Source organism: Urocitellus parryii, chromosome 2 (assembly GCF_045843805.1).
Source record: "Urocitellus parryii isolate mUroPar1 chromosome 2, mUroPar1.hap1, whole genome shotgun sequence".
Lineage (NCBI taxonomy): Eukaryota > Metazoa > Chordata > Mammalia > Rodentia > Sciuridae > Urocitellus > Urocitellus parryii.
Genome location: NC_135532.1, coordinates 171,017,948 through 171,034,744, shown reverse-complemented (window position 1 = coordinate 171,034,744; position 16,797 = coordinate 171,017,948). Strand labels below are relative to the sequence as shown.

Here is a 16,797-nt window from a genome sequence, read left to right as displayed (position 1 = left end):
GGCAAACATATACACATCCAGGGGAGTGGATTCCACAGCCTTCCCTATGCCCACTGGGGACCTCCCCATTGGAAAACTCTTGGTCAAACTGATTGGAAAACTTAACCAGGAGCATTTCCTGGTTACCCTGTAGTAATCTTTCTGGGTAGGATGGAAGATGGGTAGCCATCACCCTTGGAACATCTGCGGTGACATGTGTGGTATGACTGCCCCAGCCTTGGTGAAAGATTCAGACAATGGCAGGGAGGGCAGGTGGTGAGGGGCGGGGGAGGGGGGCAATGCCCAAAGCCACTTAGCCCTGGGACCTGTGTGGAGTTTAAACGCAGAGCCACCACTGGGTTCAGTGGCTGCTTATAAACAATGTTTTAACTAAGAAGTGTGAGGTGGACCCCTGCCTTGACCTCAGAAACACTCCTGAGCCATTAGCCACTGGCTTCCCACACCCTGACTGCCTGGAGTAAGCTTAGTCTGCTGGTCACTGGTTGTTAAAGAGCATAGAGACACCAGTTACTCCAGCATCGCCTCCCACAGAATCTGCCCCAAAGGCAATAGTTGGGTCCAGAGTGGCAGTAGCAGAAGTTACTAAAAAATCCACCACAAGTAGAGACTAGGAGGGGTAGGAGGGGATCACAGAGATAATCCTGAACTTTAAACAATATTCTTATTATTTTAAAATGAGAATAGCTTGCATCAGTTGAACACCAGATACTGTCCTAGGCATCTTAACATTTCCCATTCACTTAGTCCTCACAACCACTATGATGTCCCTCTAACACAAGTTAGCACCTTGCCCAATGCTGCACAGCTCCTAAGTAACAGCTGGGACTGAACTCATGTAGTTGCATTCCCATGCCTAGACAATAAAAAAAAAAACGGGGGGGGGTGTGGCTCAGCGTGTGTGAGGCCCTGAGTCCCACATAATTGGGGGCTGGGGGATGATGTCCCCTGTGCTTGCCAAGTCTCTGGTATTTTCCCTACAGTGGTGGGAGTAGACCTTGAAAAGGGCCTGTCTTGCCACAGGGAGGGTGCCTTGTCTCAAAATAATCCTGCCCCTGTCCCTTCACTCAGCAGTTCCGTAAGAGCCCCTGTTTTGTTGGGGGTAAGTGTGCCTCAAGGATTCAGCAGTTGCCACTGTTACAGGCCCTACTGCAGGAGAGGACCTGTTGTCAGTGGATCTGGAGAGGGAACTCGGGCTCACAATGATAAAACTGTTGGAGCCAATTACCCAAAGTGTGTCTGGAGGAACAGGAGCTGAGTGCCAGGGCCACAGGGAAAGGGCCTTGGGAAAGCCCTGGGCATCCATCTGAGCCCTGAAGTCACCAGACAGGCAGCGGGGAATTGGCAGGGGGCCTATGGCAGCAGAGGAAGGCTCCTAGCCCATATGGGCTGGAGAAGGTGGTTTGTCCCCAATTTCTTCCTATCTCGTGCCAAGGAGCTCAAGTTTCAAAGCAAAAGGGAGTTTTGTGCAAGATTCTGGAATGAGGAACTTTGTGCACAAAGCTGGTTTTAGGGGTTTGGCTGTCTCCATGAACAAATGACAGGCATGGAACCTGCTGAAGGAGTCAGGGAGAAGGGTGGTGAGGCCTGGACCAGCACAGTAGCTATGGCCATAGACAGGAAAGAACCAGTTCAAGAAGCAAGAGAACCTGTCACCTGGCTTGGCAGGCAGGTTGGGGGCAGGCTAGGTGGGCAAGAGGAAGGAGTGGCAGACCACTGAGGGGGTGTCTGGGCCACAGGTATCAGTGGAAATAAGGAAGTTGATGGTTTGAGGTGGTTCATGGAGGAGGAAGAAGGGATTGACTACGCCCATCTCCCCAAGACTATGCCATCTCCCCAACCTTCCCACCCCTCCGCACCTCCCTGCCCCATCCCCTGGCTATGAACACTACTTACCCTACTGCATTGGCCTCCAATCCTGTCATCTCTTCTATCAAGACTCACCACCTCTGGATGTTTCCTCAGACCTCTGTAACCATTTCAGCCAAGAAAGATTTGCCCTCTGTCCTCCTTCATCCGCCTGTGTATCTGATAATACCAGCTGCTACAGGACACTGTTTATAGGCTTCAGGGGCTTCTCTGATGTCTTTAGCTTGGATCAGCCTCAGAACCTGTGGATCCCCCAAACAGAATTACATCCACCCCATTTAGGCCCGAGAAAATCCTGAGAAGAGGTTTGACAGCCATTGGTTGCAGTTCACTATGAGTTAATACTAGGAGGGACAGTCATGTACAAGTGTCCTTCCTCCTCCTGCATCTCCAGAACTGCAGGATGCTACCAGCTGGGTTTGCCCCCCAGAGACAGGCATCCAGGCCCCCCTTTCTAGAACTGTCTTGGATGCAAGGCGGGAGGCAAAGGCCTGTGAGCCCAGAGCAGGGCTGCTGTGGCCCTGAAAAGTGCTTTTATCTTCCTGGTTTGCTTGCTGTCTCCCAGCCAGGCTTCCCCCTCAGAGCATTTCTCCCAGTCTAATAATGAGGGCTCATTTTTGTTGCTGTTATCAAGAGATGATTCATTTTTAATTGCCTTCCAGGCAGAATCTCATGCAGGCTTTTTTTTTTTCTTTTTCAAACTGTGAAAGTCCATCCTATAAAAGGTAGAATTCTGAAGCACCTACTCTGTGCAAGGCCTTGTTCTAGTCCCTACTGTCGTATGTATAATCCACTCAGTGCTGACTTAGGAACTTTTTTCCTTCTAGAAATTAGTTACCTTGTTCAGCCATAGATTATATTTGTGTGTGTGTGTGTGTGTGTGTGTGTGTGTGTTTGCATAGATCCTGCCAGATCACCTGCTACAGAAATGCACCTTTGTCATTCTCAGGATGGCATTTTTTTTTATTGCAACTGCATTCCAGGCTCAGGAAAAGCATTCCTGACAGACATTGTCACTCCCCTCAGAGCTTGTATGGGAGACAGCTGTGTTTCTGCAATGGCCTTAAGAGAGGTGCTTTGGCAATAACAAGCTCAGGGTAACTTGGGAGCAGAGAAGAGAGATACTTAGGGCTGGAGGCATAGGGGTGACAAGGAGGGCACCATACCTGAGGAGGTGACCTGGAGGTAAGTCATACTACTGGTCTGGGCCTTTCAGGGAGACCAGGTCAGGGAGGCCCTGCTGACTAGCGCAGCCTCCTAGCAGAGCCTTCAGCACTTCAGACTGCTCCCTGCCCTCATCTCTGTCCCTGTCCTTGTTCTCCTCTCTGCCCACCCATTCAAGACAGGAGAGAACTGAGGGAACTTCAAACCCAGAGCTTGACTCCCTGGCCAGGAGGGTCTCTCCCAGGCAGGGCTCTTGCTGAGTTGCTCAGTAGATTCCTGCTCCTGACCTCTCCCTTCCCCCTTCTCAAAATTCCCCACCAGGCTGAGGCTTCTGAAAAAAAAAAATGCTGGGAAACAGTTTTCTTCTGGAGGTCAGGAATGAGCTGTCCCACAGGAAATACCAGATTCTTCATCTGGGGTAGCCAGCCTCCCAGCCTGCCTGGCTCTCCCCCAGCCCACGCACGTGGCCGGGATCAGTTCTGGGGCTCGAAAGAGTTGGGGCGGAGGGGCAGGGCCATGTCCAAGTGCTCCGCTGCCCTCCCAGTTGGGCCGTTGGCTCATGACTGTCTACAGTGTGTCTAACTTTGGTTTAAGGCTGAGGGCAGCTGGAGACTGAAACTGAAAGAAAACCAAGGATTCAACAGAGTTCTGTTCTCAGAGGCTCAGCCCAGACTGAGGGGAAATTCCCAGGTGGGGTTGGTTTCTGAGGGATCAGAGGTCGTCTTAGTATCCTCCTGCCCATATTCAGTTGAATGGAAAGTGTTCTCTCTCTAGAACATGGTTATCCTCATTCCCCTATTCCTGTGCCTCATGGTTCTCGTTCTCAAACCAGACTGTGTAAAGATCCAACCTAAATCCTTTTTACTGCAGTTTCTGCAGGTTATCTTCTCAACACAGTGGGAAGAGACCAGGACCCGTTGCCCTCTGCCATGGAGGACAGAGTGAGGCCTTTCCAAGGGTTAGGGTCTGTGAAAGGGTATAGGAGGTTTGGCACATAGATCGGCCTGCCATCCTGCCCCAGGAAAATGTTAGGCCCTAACTTTCTCCTCTAGCCTGAATGAGGTTCTCTGGTCAGCACTGATGTCATCCTTCCTTCCTCTGGGGGCCTTAGCATTTTTTTTGGTCAGGTCTGTGCCTACATGTAAACGTGGAAGTGGGACTTGTAGCTGAGATCTAAAGGCCCTTTAGGAATGGTGCCCACCGGCTTCCCTTCCAGTATTTCTCCCTGACTCCTGGCCACATACACCCAGAATGCACACAGCTCTGTCCATTGGTACCAATGGCTCATGGGAGCTGGGGGTGGGTGACTCTAGGCAACAGGATTACCATGGCTCTGGCTCTGTCCTTCTCCTCATATGTGAGCCTGAAGGCAAGAACTAGGGTACTGCTACCTCCCGCCTGACCAACAGGCCTGGTCCTCAGCTGCTCTCTCCCTACACCCAGAGGGAAACTAAAGGAGGGGCCTCCAGAGGAGACGTGACCAGCCCTGGGATGAGAGAACTAGGCCCCAAGAGGTGGGTCGGGGCAAGAATAGACCCAAGTGAGGAGAGTAGGAAAGGAGGCCATTTTCACCCCCCTCTGAGGTGACCAGAAGCCCCAACATTAAAGGGAGGCAACCCCAAGTGCTCCCACTGTCCAGTGCTCCTCATTGGTCATGATTCTCTAGACCCCATTTCTGAAAAGCCAGTGCCAAGGCCCCAGTCACCTCTTCAACCCAACAGAGCTTCCCACAGGCCAGTGTCCTTGCAGAACAAGGATTCCAGCCCTCCCACACCCACTTCTTTTCAAAATTCCCTTTCCTAAGAGTGATTTCGCAAAGTCACTCTGTAAGCTTGGCAGAGCCCCCTTCCCTGCCGTTGGGTGCAGTAGAGCTCTGCAGCCTGGGCCTGAGTCCTTACCCCTCTTGGTGAGGGGCCTCATCCAGCTATTTCCTCTGCTATATCCATGCTTTCCAGAGACAGAGGCTATTTCTCTTCCCCCTGTCCTTTTGTATTATGTCTCTGTAAAAGGACTCTCTGGAGTGGAGGAGGGGTGCCTGGAGGAGTGTATTAGGACTCAGCTTCATTGTGTAGTTTATCAGCAGAGACTGCCCTGGCCTCCATGAGGAGAGGGATCACTTCCCCAGGGCCTCTCGTCTGGGCTCCCAGGGGCTGCTATGTAAGGACACTCTGCCATGCTTCAGATGCCAGGACAGGTACTAAGAAACTGCCTGGTGCATTCAACAGTTCTCTCTGTTCCCCCAGGCTCACTCTGTTCCGTCTCCATCGAGAAGGCACTGCCCGAGGACAGAGGCCTATACAAGTGTGTAGCCAAGAATGGTGCCGGCCAGGCGGAGTGCTCCTGCCAAGTCACCGTGGAAGGTAGGTCATGCCCCACCCATGCTATCACATATCCAGGGTCCCATCTCTCATACCCTCCCACATCTGAACTGAACTGCCCCCAACTGTCTTTACCTCTACCTGGGCATTCATTTGGTAGGTGCCAAACTACCCTTTTACAAAAGCAAGACAGAAATGAAAGTGCCAGTCCCACTCGATTACCCATGTGGCCACTTTCTATGCCCCTGCCAGGAGGAGGGGCTGTTCACCCTCTCCTACCCTCCTTGTCCTAATCCCCCACACCCAGAACCTTCTGCAGGGAATCCGGGCACAAGGGCACCAAGCAGGAGAAAGGACACACCCACAGGAAAATGACTATAACTATTTTACAAGCCACAGCAAACAAGTGTGAGTGCTGGCGGCACAGAGCTGGCGTGGGTCCTGGGAACGTGAGGAGGGAGCTAGATGTGGGGAGCCATCCTGGAGGAGGTGAGTCGGGCTGAGTCTTCGGGTAGAGAGGACAGGGCCACCTCTGCCAAAAGAAAAGGGTAATAGCAACACAGCAGAAGGAGAGGGGGCATGGGAGAAAGAGCAGACCTTTCAGGTCTGAGTGGAATTTCCCTCTTGGGAAGGGACAAGGCCTCACTGTGAGGCTTGGGATTTGTCCTAAAGAAATGCAGGAAGTATGCATTTATGACTCTTTTCTTCCTGGGGTGAGGAATGTAAAATTAGAGACTTGAAAGTAGAATGGACCTCATGATAGTTTAGACAAACACCATTATCATTGTTGCTGTTGTTGTTGTTGTTGTGAGGATACTGGGGATGGAACCCAGGGCCTCACACATGCTAGGAAAATTCTCTACCACTGAGTTACACCCTCATTTGACAGATGAGAAAATTGAGGCCATTCAGAGAGGAAGGCTTTCCAGTCACAGTAGGGCTGGGCCAGGGCAGAACCCCATCTCAAGGATTCCCTATCCAGTTCCCTTTCTTTGTATTTTGGGACTTGCCTGGAAATGTCTAAAAAGGTAGTTTTGGGAAAACAGTTCCTTGCCCTTGAAATGCCTGGTTAATAACCATCAGTGACATGTCAAAAAATAGTGTCCAAATAAGGCATCTCGAAGAACAGCTTTGTTGTTCTGGCTCCTGAGTGGATCACTTGAGTCCTCAGATCCTAACCCATTTCTCCGCCATCCCACAAAATGTGGAATCTTAGTCCTCATTCTGGATTTCATAATCCGATTTCCTGATCACAAAACTGAGCTGTAAGTAATGAACGGGAGAAAGGAAGAAAGGTCTTATAAAGAAAAGCCTCCTAAAAACACACAGTGGTGATGTGAATCACATTGTTAATAGCCAAAAAGGTGAGCTAAAACCGTCCTCTTAGACTTCTGGTAATGTCCTTTTCTCACCCTAGTGAGAAAGCAGATCTGAAAAAGCAGATCTGATGGGGCAGAGTTCATGGTCAGCTGGGAGCAGGCTTATGACACATGCTTTGAGACTCTGTGCCAGCCAGAGGCTGCTACTTTCTCCTGTGTGTCTCTCCTCACTTGGGCTGTCACCACCCAGGTCAGAGTCCCACTCCCAGGTGCCAGTTGTAGCCTTCCTGGAAACTTGACGCCGGAACCTGATTTCTAACAGCCCCTCTCCTCACTTGGGACTCTGGCTGATTCCCCCTAATCTATTAGGAAACCAACCTGCTAATGAGGTTGTCTGCTTTGGGAACTCCTGGCCTCTCTAATTCCTATGTACATGACTGACTGCAGGCAGGAGAGCAATCCATTCTCCTTATCTGTAAAATGTCAGCACCTTTTCCAGATTTGTTTGCAAAATAAAATTTCCTTTTTTTTCCCTACAGAATGTACTTGGGAATCTTTTTTTATTTTTTTAAGGACATTCATTCTGCAACTTAAGGGGCCTTTTTCACACTGAGGATGACTGGAAGAGTCTGTTACAATCCCCACTAATCTTGATGACCCCCACCATTTATCTTTGGTTCCCTTAAAGGCAGAGGTCAGGCCCCTAGTTGCAAACTAGGAGCTGGATCTTAGCAGAAGACTGGGAATAAGTTAGGAGAAAGACCAGCTGAGATAACACACCAACTCCCAGCTAATTAGGTTTTGTTTGGTTTGGTTTTCAGAGAGAAAAACAGGCAACCCTCTTCATCCTCTCCCTTCCTTCTTCTTACCCTTGCAGCTACATCTGTGCTAGACACCCTGTATAAACTCCTGCCTTCATTGTGTCCCTTCCTCTCACTGTCCACATTCCCTAGGGCATGACATTCAGGTCCCACTGGGTCTGAGTACCCTTTGAAATTGCAGGCAAAACTTGGGGTGTATATGAGCTTAAGCATCTTTCTGAAAAGAGGGGTCTGTAGTTTTTAGTCCAGTTGTTAACGGGAGTCATGAATGACACTGGGTTGAAGGGACTCCCCGCCCTAAGAGGGAACCATGTTTGAGTTCACAACCCAGGCCCTGGGTGGGCCCCCAAGTTCTCTCTCTCTGCAGCTGCCTGCCTGACCTCTGGACAGAACTAGTCATTGAAGGGCAGTGAGGTCCCTCTTCACTGTGCTAACTTCAGCTTGGCTTCCTTCTGTCACTTAGCAGGGCTGATCATACCCCCTGAAAGTCACTTACTGTCATTTAGCCTGTGCCCAACACCATTAAGACCATGTGTCTATAGCCAATAAGATGATATATTTCAAGATCTCATCAAAAGGAGCCCAATAGGCTGGGTGTGGTGCACACGCCTGTAATCCCAGTGATTTGGGAGGCTGAGGCAGGAGGATTGTGAGTTTAAAGCCAGCCTCAGCAACTTAGTGAGGCCCTAAGTAACTCAGCAACACCCTTTCTCTAAATAAAATACAAAAAGGGCTGGAGATGTGGCTCAGTAGTTAAGTGCCCTTGGGTTCATCCCTAGTACCAAAAAAACAAAACAAAACAAAAAAAAAAACGAGTTTTGTGTCAGCCACGTGTCTTTTTCTCCTGTACATAGTATAAGGGAGGTGACCTGATAATACAGCATATCTGACAGCTTTAGTCCTGCTGTTTGGGTCTTTCTCTTGTGTGACAGAGTGTTTGGGCACTTTCTTGGTTATGATCATATCACCCTTCCTTCCAAATACGCGGAAGGCAAGTGTCAATTTGTCCCCACACAAGAGAACTAAGCCTAGAGTGGGTAAAGACTTTCCAGAAAACTTGTCCAGGAGGAGAAAAAACTGGCCTTCCGTGGCCACCATGGCCAGAGACTCTGTCATATTTTGGATTTTCTGGTTACCCAATAGTGGACAAGCTTTCCTCCATTAGCAAACAGACTTAGCCTGGGTGGACAGCCTTCCCAGGTCACACAGACAGGTGCCTAGATCCAAGAGGACCCCCACTCCAGCAGTAAGCTACTTCCCAGACCACCACGGCAGGACTCAAGTGTGTCTGGTCTGCACTTCCCCCTGACCTGCCAGCCCCCCGTACAGTGAGTTACCATGGCAGAGCCCCCGGCCTCCTTCATTACCAGCCCTCTCTGTTGGGAAGTCCTTCTGTACATGGGACTAAGTAACTCATTTTCTGTGATCCAGACCCAGATGAGAGGTGAAGTCCTTCTTAAGCCAGCATCCCAGGACAGGAGTCAGAAGGCACCTCAGCCCCTCACGGGCTCCTGCAGTCCTTCCCAACTCAGGCCTCCCTTCTTCAGTTGCCCCCAAGGCAACCCAGCCTTAGCTTCAGTGAGAGAGGGGCTTTGTGACCACAGAGGGTCACCCATGTTTGTGTAGGTGCTCCAACGGGCACCTGTGCCATCACTCATTCATTCAACAAAGAGTTGTGTGCCCGCCATGCCAGGCTCTCCTCCAGAATTGGGCATTAGCAGCAGTAAACACAGCAGAACAAGTGCTTGCTCTCAGCACTTGACCTTCTATTGGGAGTAAGCAATAGTGCAGAGGAAGAGACATGTCATTACTTCAGGCAATGCTGCCTGCTGTGGAGAAGGCCCAGCGGGGCAAGTGGGAGGGGGTGCTGTTCAGAGATGGGGGTTATTGAGCCCTCTTGAGGAAGGAACTTTTGAACAGAGACCTCCAGGAAGTTAGAGAAGGAGTCCCTGAAGTAAGAGAAAAGAGGTGACAGTGAGACTATGTTTGTCCTCCCCAGGAAAAGGAAGCAACCAGGCTGATGGGGCCGGGAGCAAGGGACTGTGTGATGGGAGTGAGGCTGCAGAGGGCAGATGCCCACTCTGCAAGGCTGTGTGGGCTTCAACGAGGAAGCCGGATTTTATTCTGAGTGACATGGGACAATTCTGGACATTTGTAAAGGATCACTCAGGGCCCTGTGTGGGGTGACCAGACCCAAAACAGATACAGAGGAGAGCAGGGAGATCCGATGGCAGGAGACAGTGGCATATAGGCTCAGTGAAAGTGACAAGTAATGATTGGATTCATAAATCTAGTTTGATGTAGAGCTGATAAGACTCACTGATGAGTTGGATATGGAGACAGAAAGGGGAGGCACAGGGCGCCCCCTCCTTGCTGCGTGAAAGTCTTAGTTTCCATGGAAGAGTGAGGATCAATGGCAGTGCCAGCCTACTAAAGTCAGAATGTGCAGGTTGGAGGGACAATCAAGAGTTTTGTGCATGTGAAGTTGGAGATGCCCATTGGGCAGCCCAAAGAAACATGTGACATAGACAGGCATCTAGATAAATCTGAAGCTGGGGAGGGAGATCAGGGAATGGGGATCCATCCACATGTAGAGGCCATCAAATGCCCTGGAATTGACAGAGGTCCCCAGGGGTGGATGTGGATGGAGATGGGACAAAGGCGAGAGGTAGAGTCCAACATTGAGAAGCAGGGAGAGGACAAGAGTCCACAAAAGAATGGTCTCGGGGAGAAAAAATCCAGGAGAGGGAGTGTCCCAGATCCTAAATGATGAGAATCTGAGGAAGGAAAGAATGAAGGATCAAGTGTTGGATGCTACTGCTGAGTAGAGGGGAGCCTGAGCATTGGTCACTAGATAGGGCAACCTGGAGATCATCGGTGACCTTGACAAGAAGGTTAAAGGGCAGTGATAGCAACAACAGCCTATTTGAGACAGAGAGCAAGTCACCTGCTCAAGTTCACCTTGACTAATTGGGAATCTAATCCCAAGACTTGGCTGCTAAGCACTGCAGCCCACTGCCCCCAGGACCATTGGCACTGCTGTTTGTCACTGAGTTGGACCCAGCCTTCGTTGGCTTCAGTCCTTCTATATATATTCTCCACTCCACTCCCACTTTCACATTGATTCTTTAAGTTGTCACAGGCAGTTAATGGGTATTAGGTTCAACTAAATAGAATTGCTATTTTTTAGGTCAAAAGTAACTAAGTATTGGGGAATGGTGTGGTTCCGCCCTGGGTGAGCACATAAAGCACTTCAGCAGAGCACATGTGTGGAACAAGGACCCAGTAAATGTCACCTGTTATTTTGTAACTCACTCCTCCGTCCCTCTTCTGTTGAGTTGGTGTTATTCCCATTTTTCCAATGAGGAAGATCAGCCTCAGAAAAGTTCAGGAACTTCCCCAACGACTCACTAAACCTCAGAGCCAGAAAAGAGCTCAAGTTCCCAACTAGAAAGCGCTGTCCTTTCAGCTAGCAAGCTGCTTGGTCTTTGGCAGAAAGAGAGGCCATCGAGGAAGAATGGACGACCTCCTGGGAGAGGCTGGAGCCCAGCCCCTCTGCTCTGCCCCCTCATGGGTCTCTTGGAAGCTCAGACCCACTCTCAGAAGCTTCCCAAGACCTCATTCCTCTGCCTAGGGCCAGAGCCCAGGGACCCAACCTCTTTGGGAGAAACAAAAGAAAAAATGCCAAATGTCCCCTTGAGGGTTTGAGTCCAGAATGAGCCCAGGAGTGGAAAGGGTGAGGCATTGTCCGTATAAGGACAAGTTTCCCTCTCTCTGTCAAGGCCCCCCACTTCCCCACACCTCCATCTTCCCTCTGCACACTCCTTGGGGTGCACACCAGGCCAGCAAAGGACTCTAGCCCTGAGGCCCAGATCTAGAAATGAAGTTCAGTTTCATCACAAAATAGATTAAAATAGACAGAAAAGACAGGCTGCTCTTAAACTTTTATTACTATTATTTTTATCCCCTGGACAGCCATGTGAGCACAAAGCTGGTTTTGATTAAGCGTGTGGTCCTTCCAGCCCACTCCTCCCGCGGTTCTCATGGAGGAGGCGTAGTGGTTCAGCATCCCTGCCTGGGGCCCCTGGTGCATGCACAGCCCCCACAGTGTTGGCACTTTAGGAGGGACGGGGCTCCAGGCCTAGAGTATGCTTGGTTTGAAATGGAAACTCGAGCCCTTTTCCTCATGGCCAGACTGAAAGATAAAGTGCAGTGAAACTTCTTAAAACAAGGCTCAAAGCACATCCAGTGTGGTTACTCACACATCTGGGGGGCCTGCAGCACCCTAGAGCAGAGGACAGTGCAGGAATGATAGGGGCTGGTGCAGGGATTCTGAAGGTAGAAAATGTTAAAGTCAACTCGGAGGAGTGAGAGATCGTGGTTAGCAGGAAGAGTGAGCTCACTTAGGCAAAAGACCCTTCTTGGTCTCCAGAGCCCCATTGCGTGCATTCTGTCCTTTGGGACTTGGGCCACTGTGGGGTAGAGAAAACAAGAGTCATTCCCTTTGAACAGATAAGAAAACAGAGACATGGGACAGTTTAAGTGACTTGCCCATGTTCTTGAGATTGCTGATGACAAAGCCACAACTAGAACTGTCCTCTCTTCATCCTTCTGTGATGGGTGCTTGAAAGTAAAGCCCAGCACATCCCTCCTTTCAGAAGCCCAGGAAAACTGGGCCTCTCCTTCTTTACTTGCTTCTACTCAGTTTTCCCACCTGTGGGTGGTGGGGAAACCAGTCCTTCTTTCTCTGCCTTCTCTATGCTCTGGGACTCACCAGGAGAAAGAGAGATCTGAACCAAGGAATGCAGAACTTTGTGCACATCCCCACCTCCACTCCTCCTCTGGGAAAAGGGCAAAGAGAAATTTCTGCATGTACTTTCTTTCAAGTCCTAGGGGCACTTTCTCTTCCTCTACCCAGCTCCACATGGAATTGGTGCCCTGGGTATGGGCAGCTCCCTAAGATCCTGGTGGCATTGGCTATGGATGGCAAAGACCTTCCACCATCTGGTGCTCCTTTGCACTTCTGGACTGAGGTGGGATTAGGGTGACATGCCATGGGGGCAGGTTAGGGGCTGGGTTATCAAGCACTGCTTCAAAGGATCTCTTCCACTCTTGTCCCTTTATCCCCATCTCCTGCTATAGATCGATAGAAAGTCCTACTTACGATCCAGTCATTCCCACAGTTCCATGTATATGGCTTTTGCCCTTTTTCAATGGGGAGCCCCCCATCTCCGGCCCAGCCCAGAGACCTCTGAACTGCTCTAGGGTGCTGCAGGCCCCCCAGATGTGTGCAAGGTGCCTCTGTTACCGGATTACCGTGTCCCATCCCCATTGTGTCTGATTTAGCTGCTGCAGCAATGTTTCACCATCCCTGCCTTGGGGAGGGATAGCAGAAGCCCCCAAGTGGGTCCTCGCCTCAGGAGGTGGGAAGGGAGGCTGACTAGTGTTAAGTCTCAGAAATGATGCTGTGTGAGAAGGCTAGCATGGGCAGCTCCACTTCTAGAGCAGGCAGGGACCCAGATGCTATGTAGAAAGAGACATGCCTCCAGGTGAGAGCTCAGAGAGCCCATGAGACAGGAAGGATATGTCCCTGGCCCCTTCACTCTGTGCTCCTGGTTCCCACCCCAGAGCCCAGATGAAGTAAGATCAGCCAGGGCTGCCATCCTGAAAGGGAGGGGAACAAGATAGCCCTTCCTCCCCAGCCAGGCCACAGGAAGTGGCCAAAGCCTCTGGAAAGTGCCCCACCCTCCTTCCTCCCTCTGAGTTTCCTCTTCTCCCAAGCAGGAAAAGGAGGATAGGAAGGGGGTTCAGAGAGCTGCCCACCCAACCTGTCCCCAAAAAGTGTTCCTTGTAGGGAAAGGAAGGCCAGAGAGCATGGTGACATTGATTCAGCAAGTATTTCTTATCTGAGTCCTAGATGGTTTCCCCACAACTTTGTAAAGTCCATTCTCCTGGGGGCCCAGTGGGGGCTTTTTCTGCCCAGCCCCACCCAGCCAGAGTGAAGAGTCCCTGCTGCCGGACAAGGGAGGGTTCCTCAGGCATTATCTGGGCTATGCCTTAGCATGGGAGAAGGAGCCTGGAGCAGAGGCCTGAGGAGCAGCACCGTCCCCATCCCCATCGAGTCTGATTTAGCTGCTGCAGCAATGTTGCACCATCCCTGCCTTGGGGAAGGTTAGCAGAAGCCCCCAAGTGGGTCCTCGCTTCAGTCTCAGGGGAGAGGCACGCTAGCTGCCTGCTCTGAGGTCTTTATCTGGTCTGTTATGGGCCAAATGCAACAGCATGTCTGAAAAAATCAGAGACTGACCGCCAGCCCCTCCAGACCGGGAGCCACGTCTTCTCCTTCCTCTGTGTGAGACCTCTTTTTGAAAGTGTTTTTGGAAGTCCGGAACATTCAGCTGAGTGAGTCAAGGCCCAAGGAAGGAAAAGATGGGGGAGCTGAGCCAGAGGGCAGGACGGCCACAGCCTGGACAGCAGCGGTATTTCTGTCAGCCTGTGCAGAGGGGAGTACTAACCAGCTCCCAGTAGCCTATCCATCCATCTTGCCAGGGTGACTGTCCTACCACCTGATTTATCAGCCATGGCGGCCTTTCCTTCTTTGGTGCCAGTGGAGGGAGGGCCGGCCCAGCAGGCGCCGAGGGCCTCCCAAGGAATGCAGGATGGGTGGGCCATAGGAGGCTTGAGGTGGGATCCTGACTGAGGTGCCTCCTCTGTTCATCTCCTTGGACAGCCGCCCAGTGATGTTTGTGTTCCCTGTTTTGTTCCAGATGCTCCAGACACTAAGAACACCAAGGCCCCGGAGATGAAATCCCGGAGGCCCAGGGGCCCTCTTCTCCCTCTGCTAGGAACCGAGAGTGAGTATTGGCTCTGCTTTGCCTCGCAAAGTCAGGGACACCCAGGACTGGGGGGGTGGGGGTGGGGGGTAGACGGGTGTCAGAGCCTCTGTCTCCTGAGCATCCCTCTGGCTTGAGTGTCTCCAGGTCTGGCTTCTGCCCATATGCCACAGTACCCGGTGACCTCCTCGTGACCTTTTCTCATCTCCCTCCTTCCCCCACAACCTGTCCACCACCTGTGCACATCTCTGTCCCCCTCAACATCACTCATACTCTTTTTACTTTGTTACTGAGCCCCACCCCCACTCCCTGCAAGAGCGAATCACTCCTCAATTGACTCTGCTTTGCCAGGGAACCTCTCTAAATTGTGATCATTCCCAACTGAAATACCAGTGGTCCCCAGCACCTGTGAAATCCCATACAAGTGAACTTTTTGCATGACCATGCCTAGACATAACTATTGTGCCTGTGTACATGTGGTCCCTTATGTCCTGGCTGCCACCTCTCTCCCAGCTCTGCCCCTCACTCTCTCACTCCTATTTTGTATTCAAGCCAGACTGAGCTCCTCCCTGAACCATAGCCATCCCCTGAGGTCCTCGACCAGTATGCCTGTGCTCTGGCACCTCTCTCCATGGGCAACCTTTCTGACAAACTCTCACTGCAAAACCAGATCAGCCGCGAGTTCTTCCTCCTTTTACCTCAAAGTAACTCTCTGGGAGCTCAGAGCATTGGCAGCTCCCTCATCCACCCACTGTCTCCTTACCAAGCATGGAAACAGGTCCTTCTCTCATGGCACCTTCCTTTAGGGCCTAGCATGAGCCTCAGAATGGCACATGCTATGCCTTGCTCTTGGAGGACCCTCCCTGGTGTCTCTCAGAGTCAAACTGCAGAGTGACATAAATATGCAGGGATGAAAGGAGCTTCTCCATCACCCAGGCTATAGATAGTTACACCTTCCTTTTGGACCTTGATTCCCCCAGGGCCTACCCACCCATTTGGCATGGTGCCGAGCGCACACACTGCTTTACAGGCCCACAAAAATGTGCTGTCCTATAAAATTAGAAGAAAAAAATGAACTGTTCAAAGACAATGTTTTGAATTCATAATATTAATATATTCATCCTTTATGCCAGAGAAATTGTGAACTATAATTTATATAATTAAAATATAATATTTATAATATTCAACTAAATATGTATTAAGGAGGAAGGAGCCCATGAAGGCAAAAGTCATAGAGCAGCCCTGGCTTCTACAGTCATTATTAGTATAGTTTCATTAGCAGAACTATCCTTTGAAACCTCCAGTTTTAGCAGGATGCAGGTTACTTGGACAGCCCCAACACACTGTTTTAAAACAAATAGCAGACAAGTCAGGTTCTTACCTGGACAAATAGAGGAAAGTAATCATCCTGACGACACAGAAGACCACTTCTCTTTTTCCATTATGTAGCCATGTTTATGACTTTCACCTTACTCTCCTCTTTCTTCCTCTCCCCCCCCTCCCTCCCTCCATTCCTTCCTTCCTTCTTTCCTTCTTTTGTTAAGCAATGTGTTCACCTTCCTGATGATGCATTTGGGTTCCCTGAACACAAGCCTGGGGGGGGGGTGTCAGACTTCAGTATGGTGGGGCAGCCAAAGGGAGAAGATATTTACCCAAAGTGGGGAAGTAATCCCCAAGAATAGTGGAGGGACCACTATCAAGAAGCTTCAAAGATCAAGAGTGGACATTAAATAAGTTATTGGAAGCGCAGAAAAACCAATCTAAGAAGAACCTAGTAGGGATGGGATAATAGTTATTCTTTCCAAATATTTTCTGGGACCATGCCATGTTCAATATTGGGAAATGAAAGCAGATGAGATGTTGTCCCGAAAAGAACGCCAGGACTGTGACTCGGGTGACATGTGGTAGTTCACTTCTCAAGGGCAGAGGTTCAGCAGCCTCCTGTCCAGTGTGATCCTGAGGGAGGTGAGGAGAGGTCAAAGGGGAACTGTGGAGGAGAAAAACAAGCAGGAGACAATGAGCAGACCCAGAGCTGGGCTCTTTGCCCTGGAAAACAGGAGGCTGTGGAAAACCCCAATCGAGTTGTCATCATCCAACTCTGGATCCGCAGCTGGCGGCCCTGCCTGCATATTAGTTTCACCTGGGGAGCTTGGAAGCCACCACTGCCTGGACTGCTCCCCAGACTAATTAAATCGGAACCTCGGGTGGGAGCAGGGCTTCAGTATTTGTTTATGCTCCCAGGTCATCCCAGTGTGTGGTCACACTGGAAAGCAACTGTCCAGAGGGAAACTGGTGCCCCCCACTGTTGGTCTAGGGCAGCAGAAGGGTATCTTCCTGCTGCCTCCGTGTAGAGCCAACACTCTGGGAGGGTCTCCCAAGGCACCCTGTGGTGTGGAGGGGCACAGCTTGCAGAAAGCTCCATGAAAATGCACACATTCATGACAGGATTAACTCCATAACTCCATCTACCCCCAAATCC

At 50.7% G+C, this 16,797-nt stretch overlaps 1 protein-coding gene across 4 annotated transcripts in view; it reads left to right on the top strand.

Annotated features, from left to right (window-relative positions):
* Positions 1-16,797, top strand: part of Mylk (myosin light chain kinase) — a 132,359-nt gene that overhangs the window by 53,576 nt on the left and 61,986 nt on the right. For 2 of the 4 annotated variants that reach the window (XM_026394135.2, XM_026394108.2), the window contains 2 exons: positions 5,274-5,390; positions 14,253-14,339. In XM_026394135.2, coding sequence (XP_026249920.2) covers positions 5,274-5,390; positions 14,253-14,339 — 204 coding nt within the window. Of the gene's footprint in view, positions 1-5,273; positions 5,391-5,787; positions 5,838-13,813; positions 13,888-14,252; positions 14,340-16,797 lie in introns of those variants that run through there. The other 2 variants (XM_026394127.2, XM_026394118.2) reach the window with 2 other exon arrangements.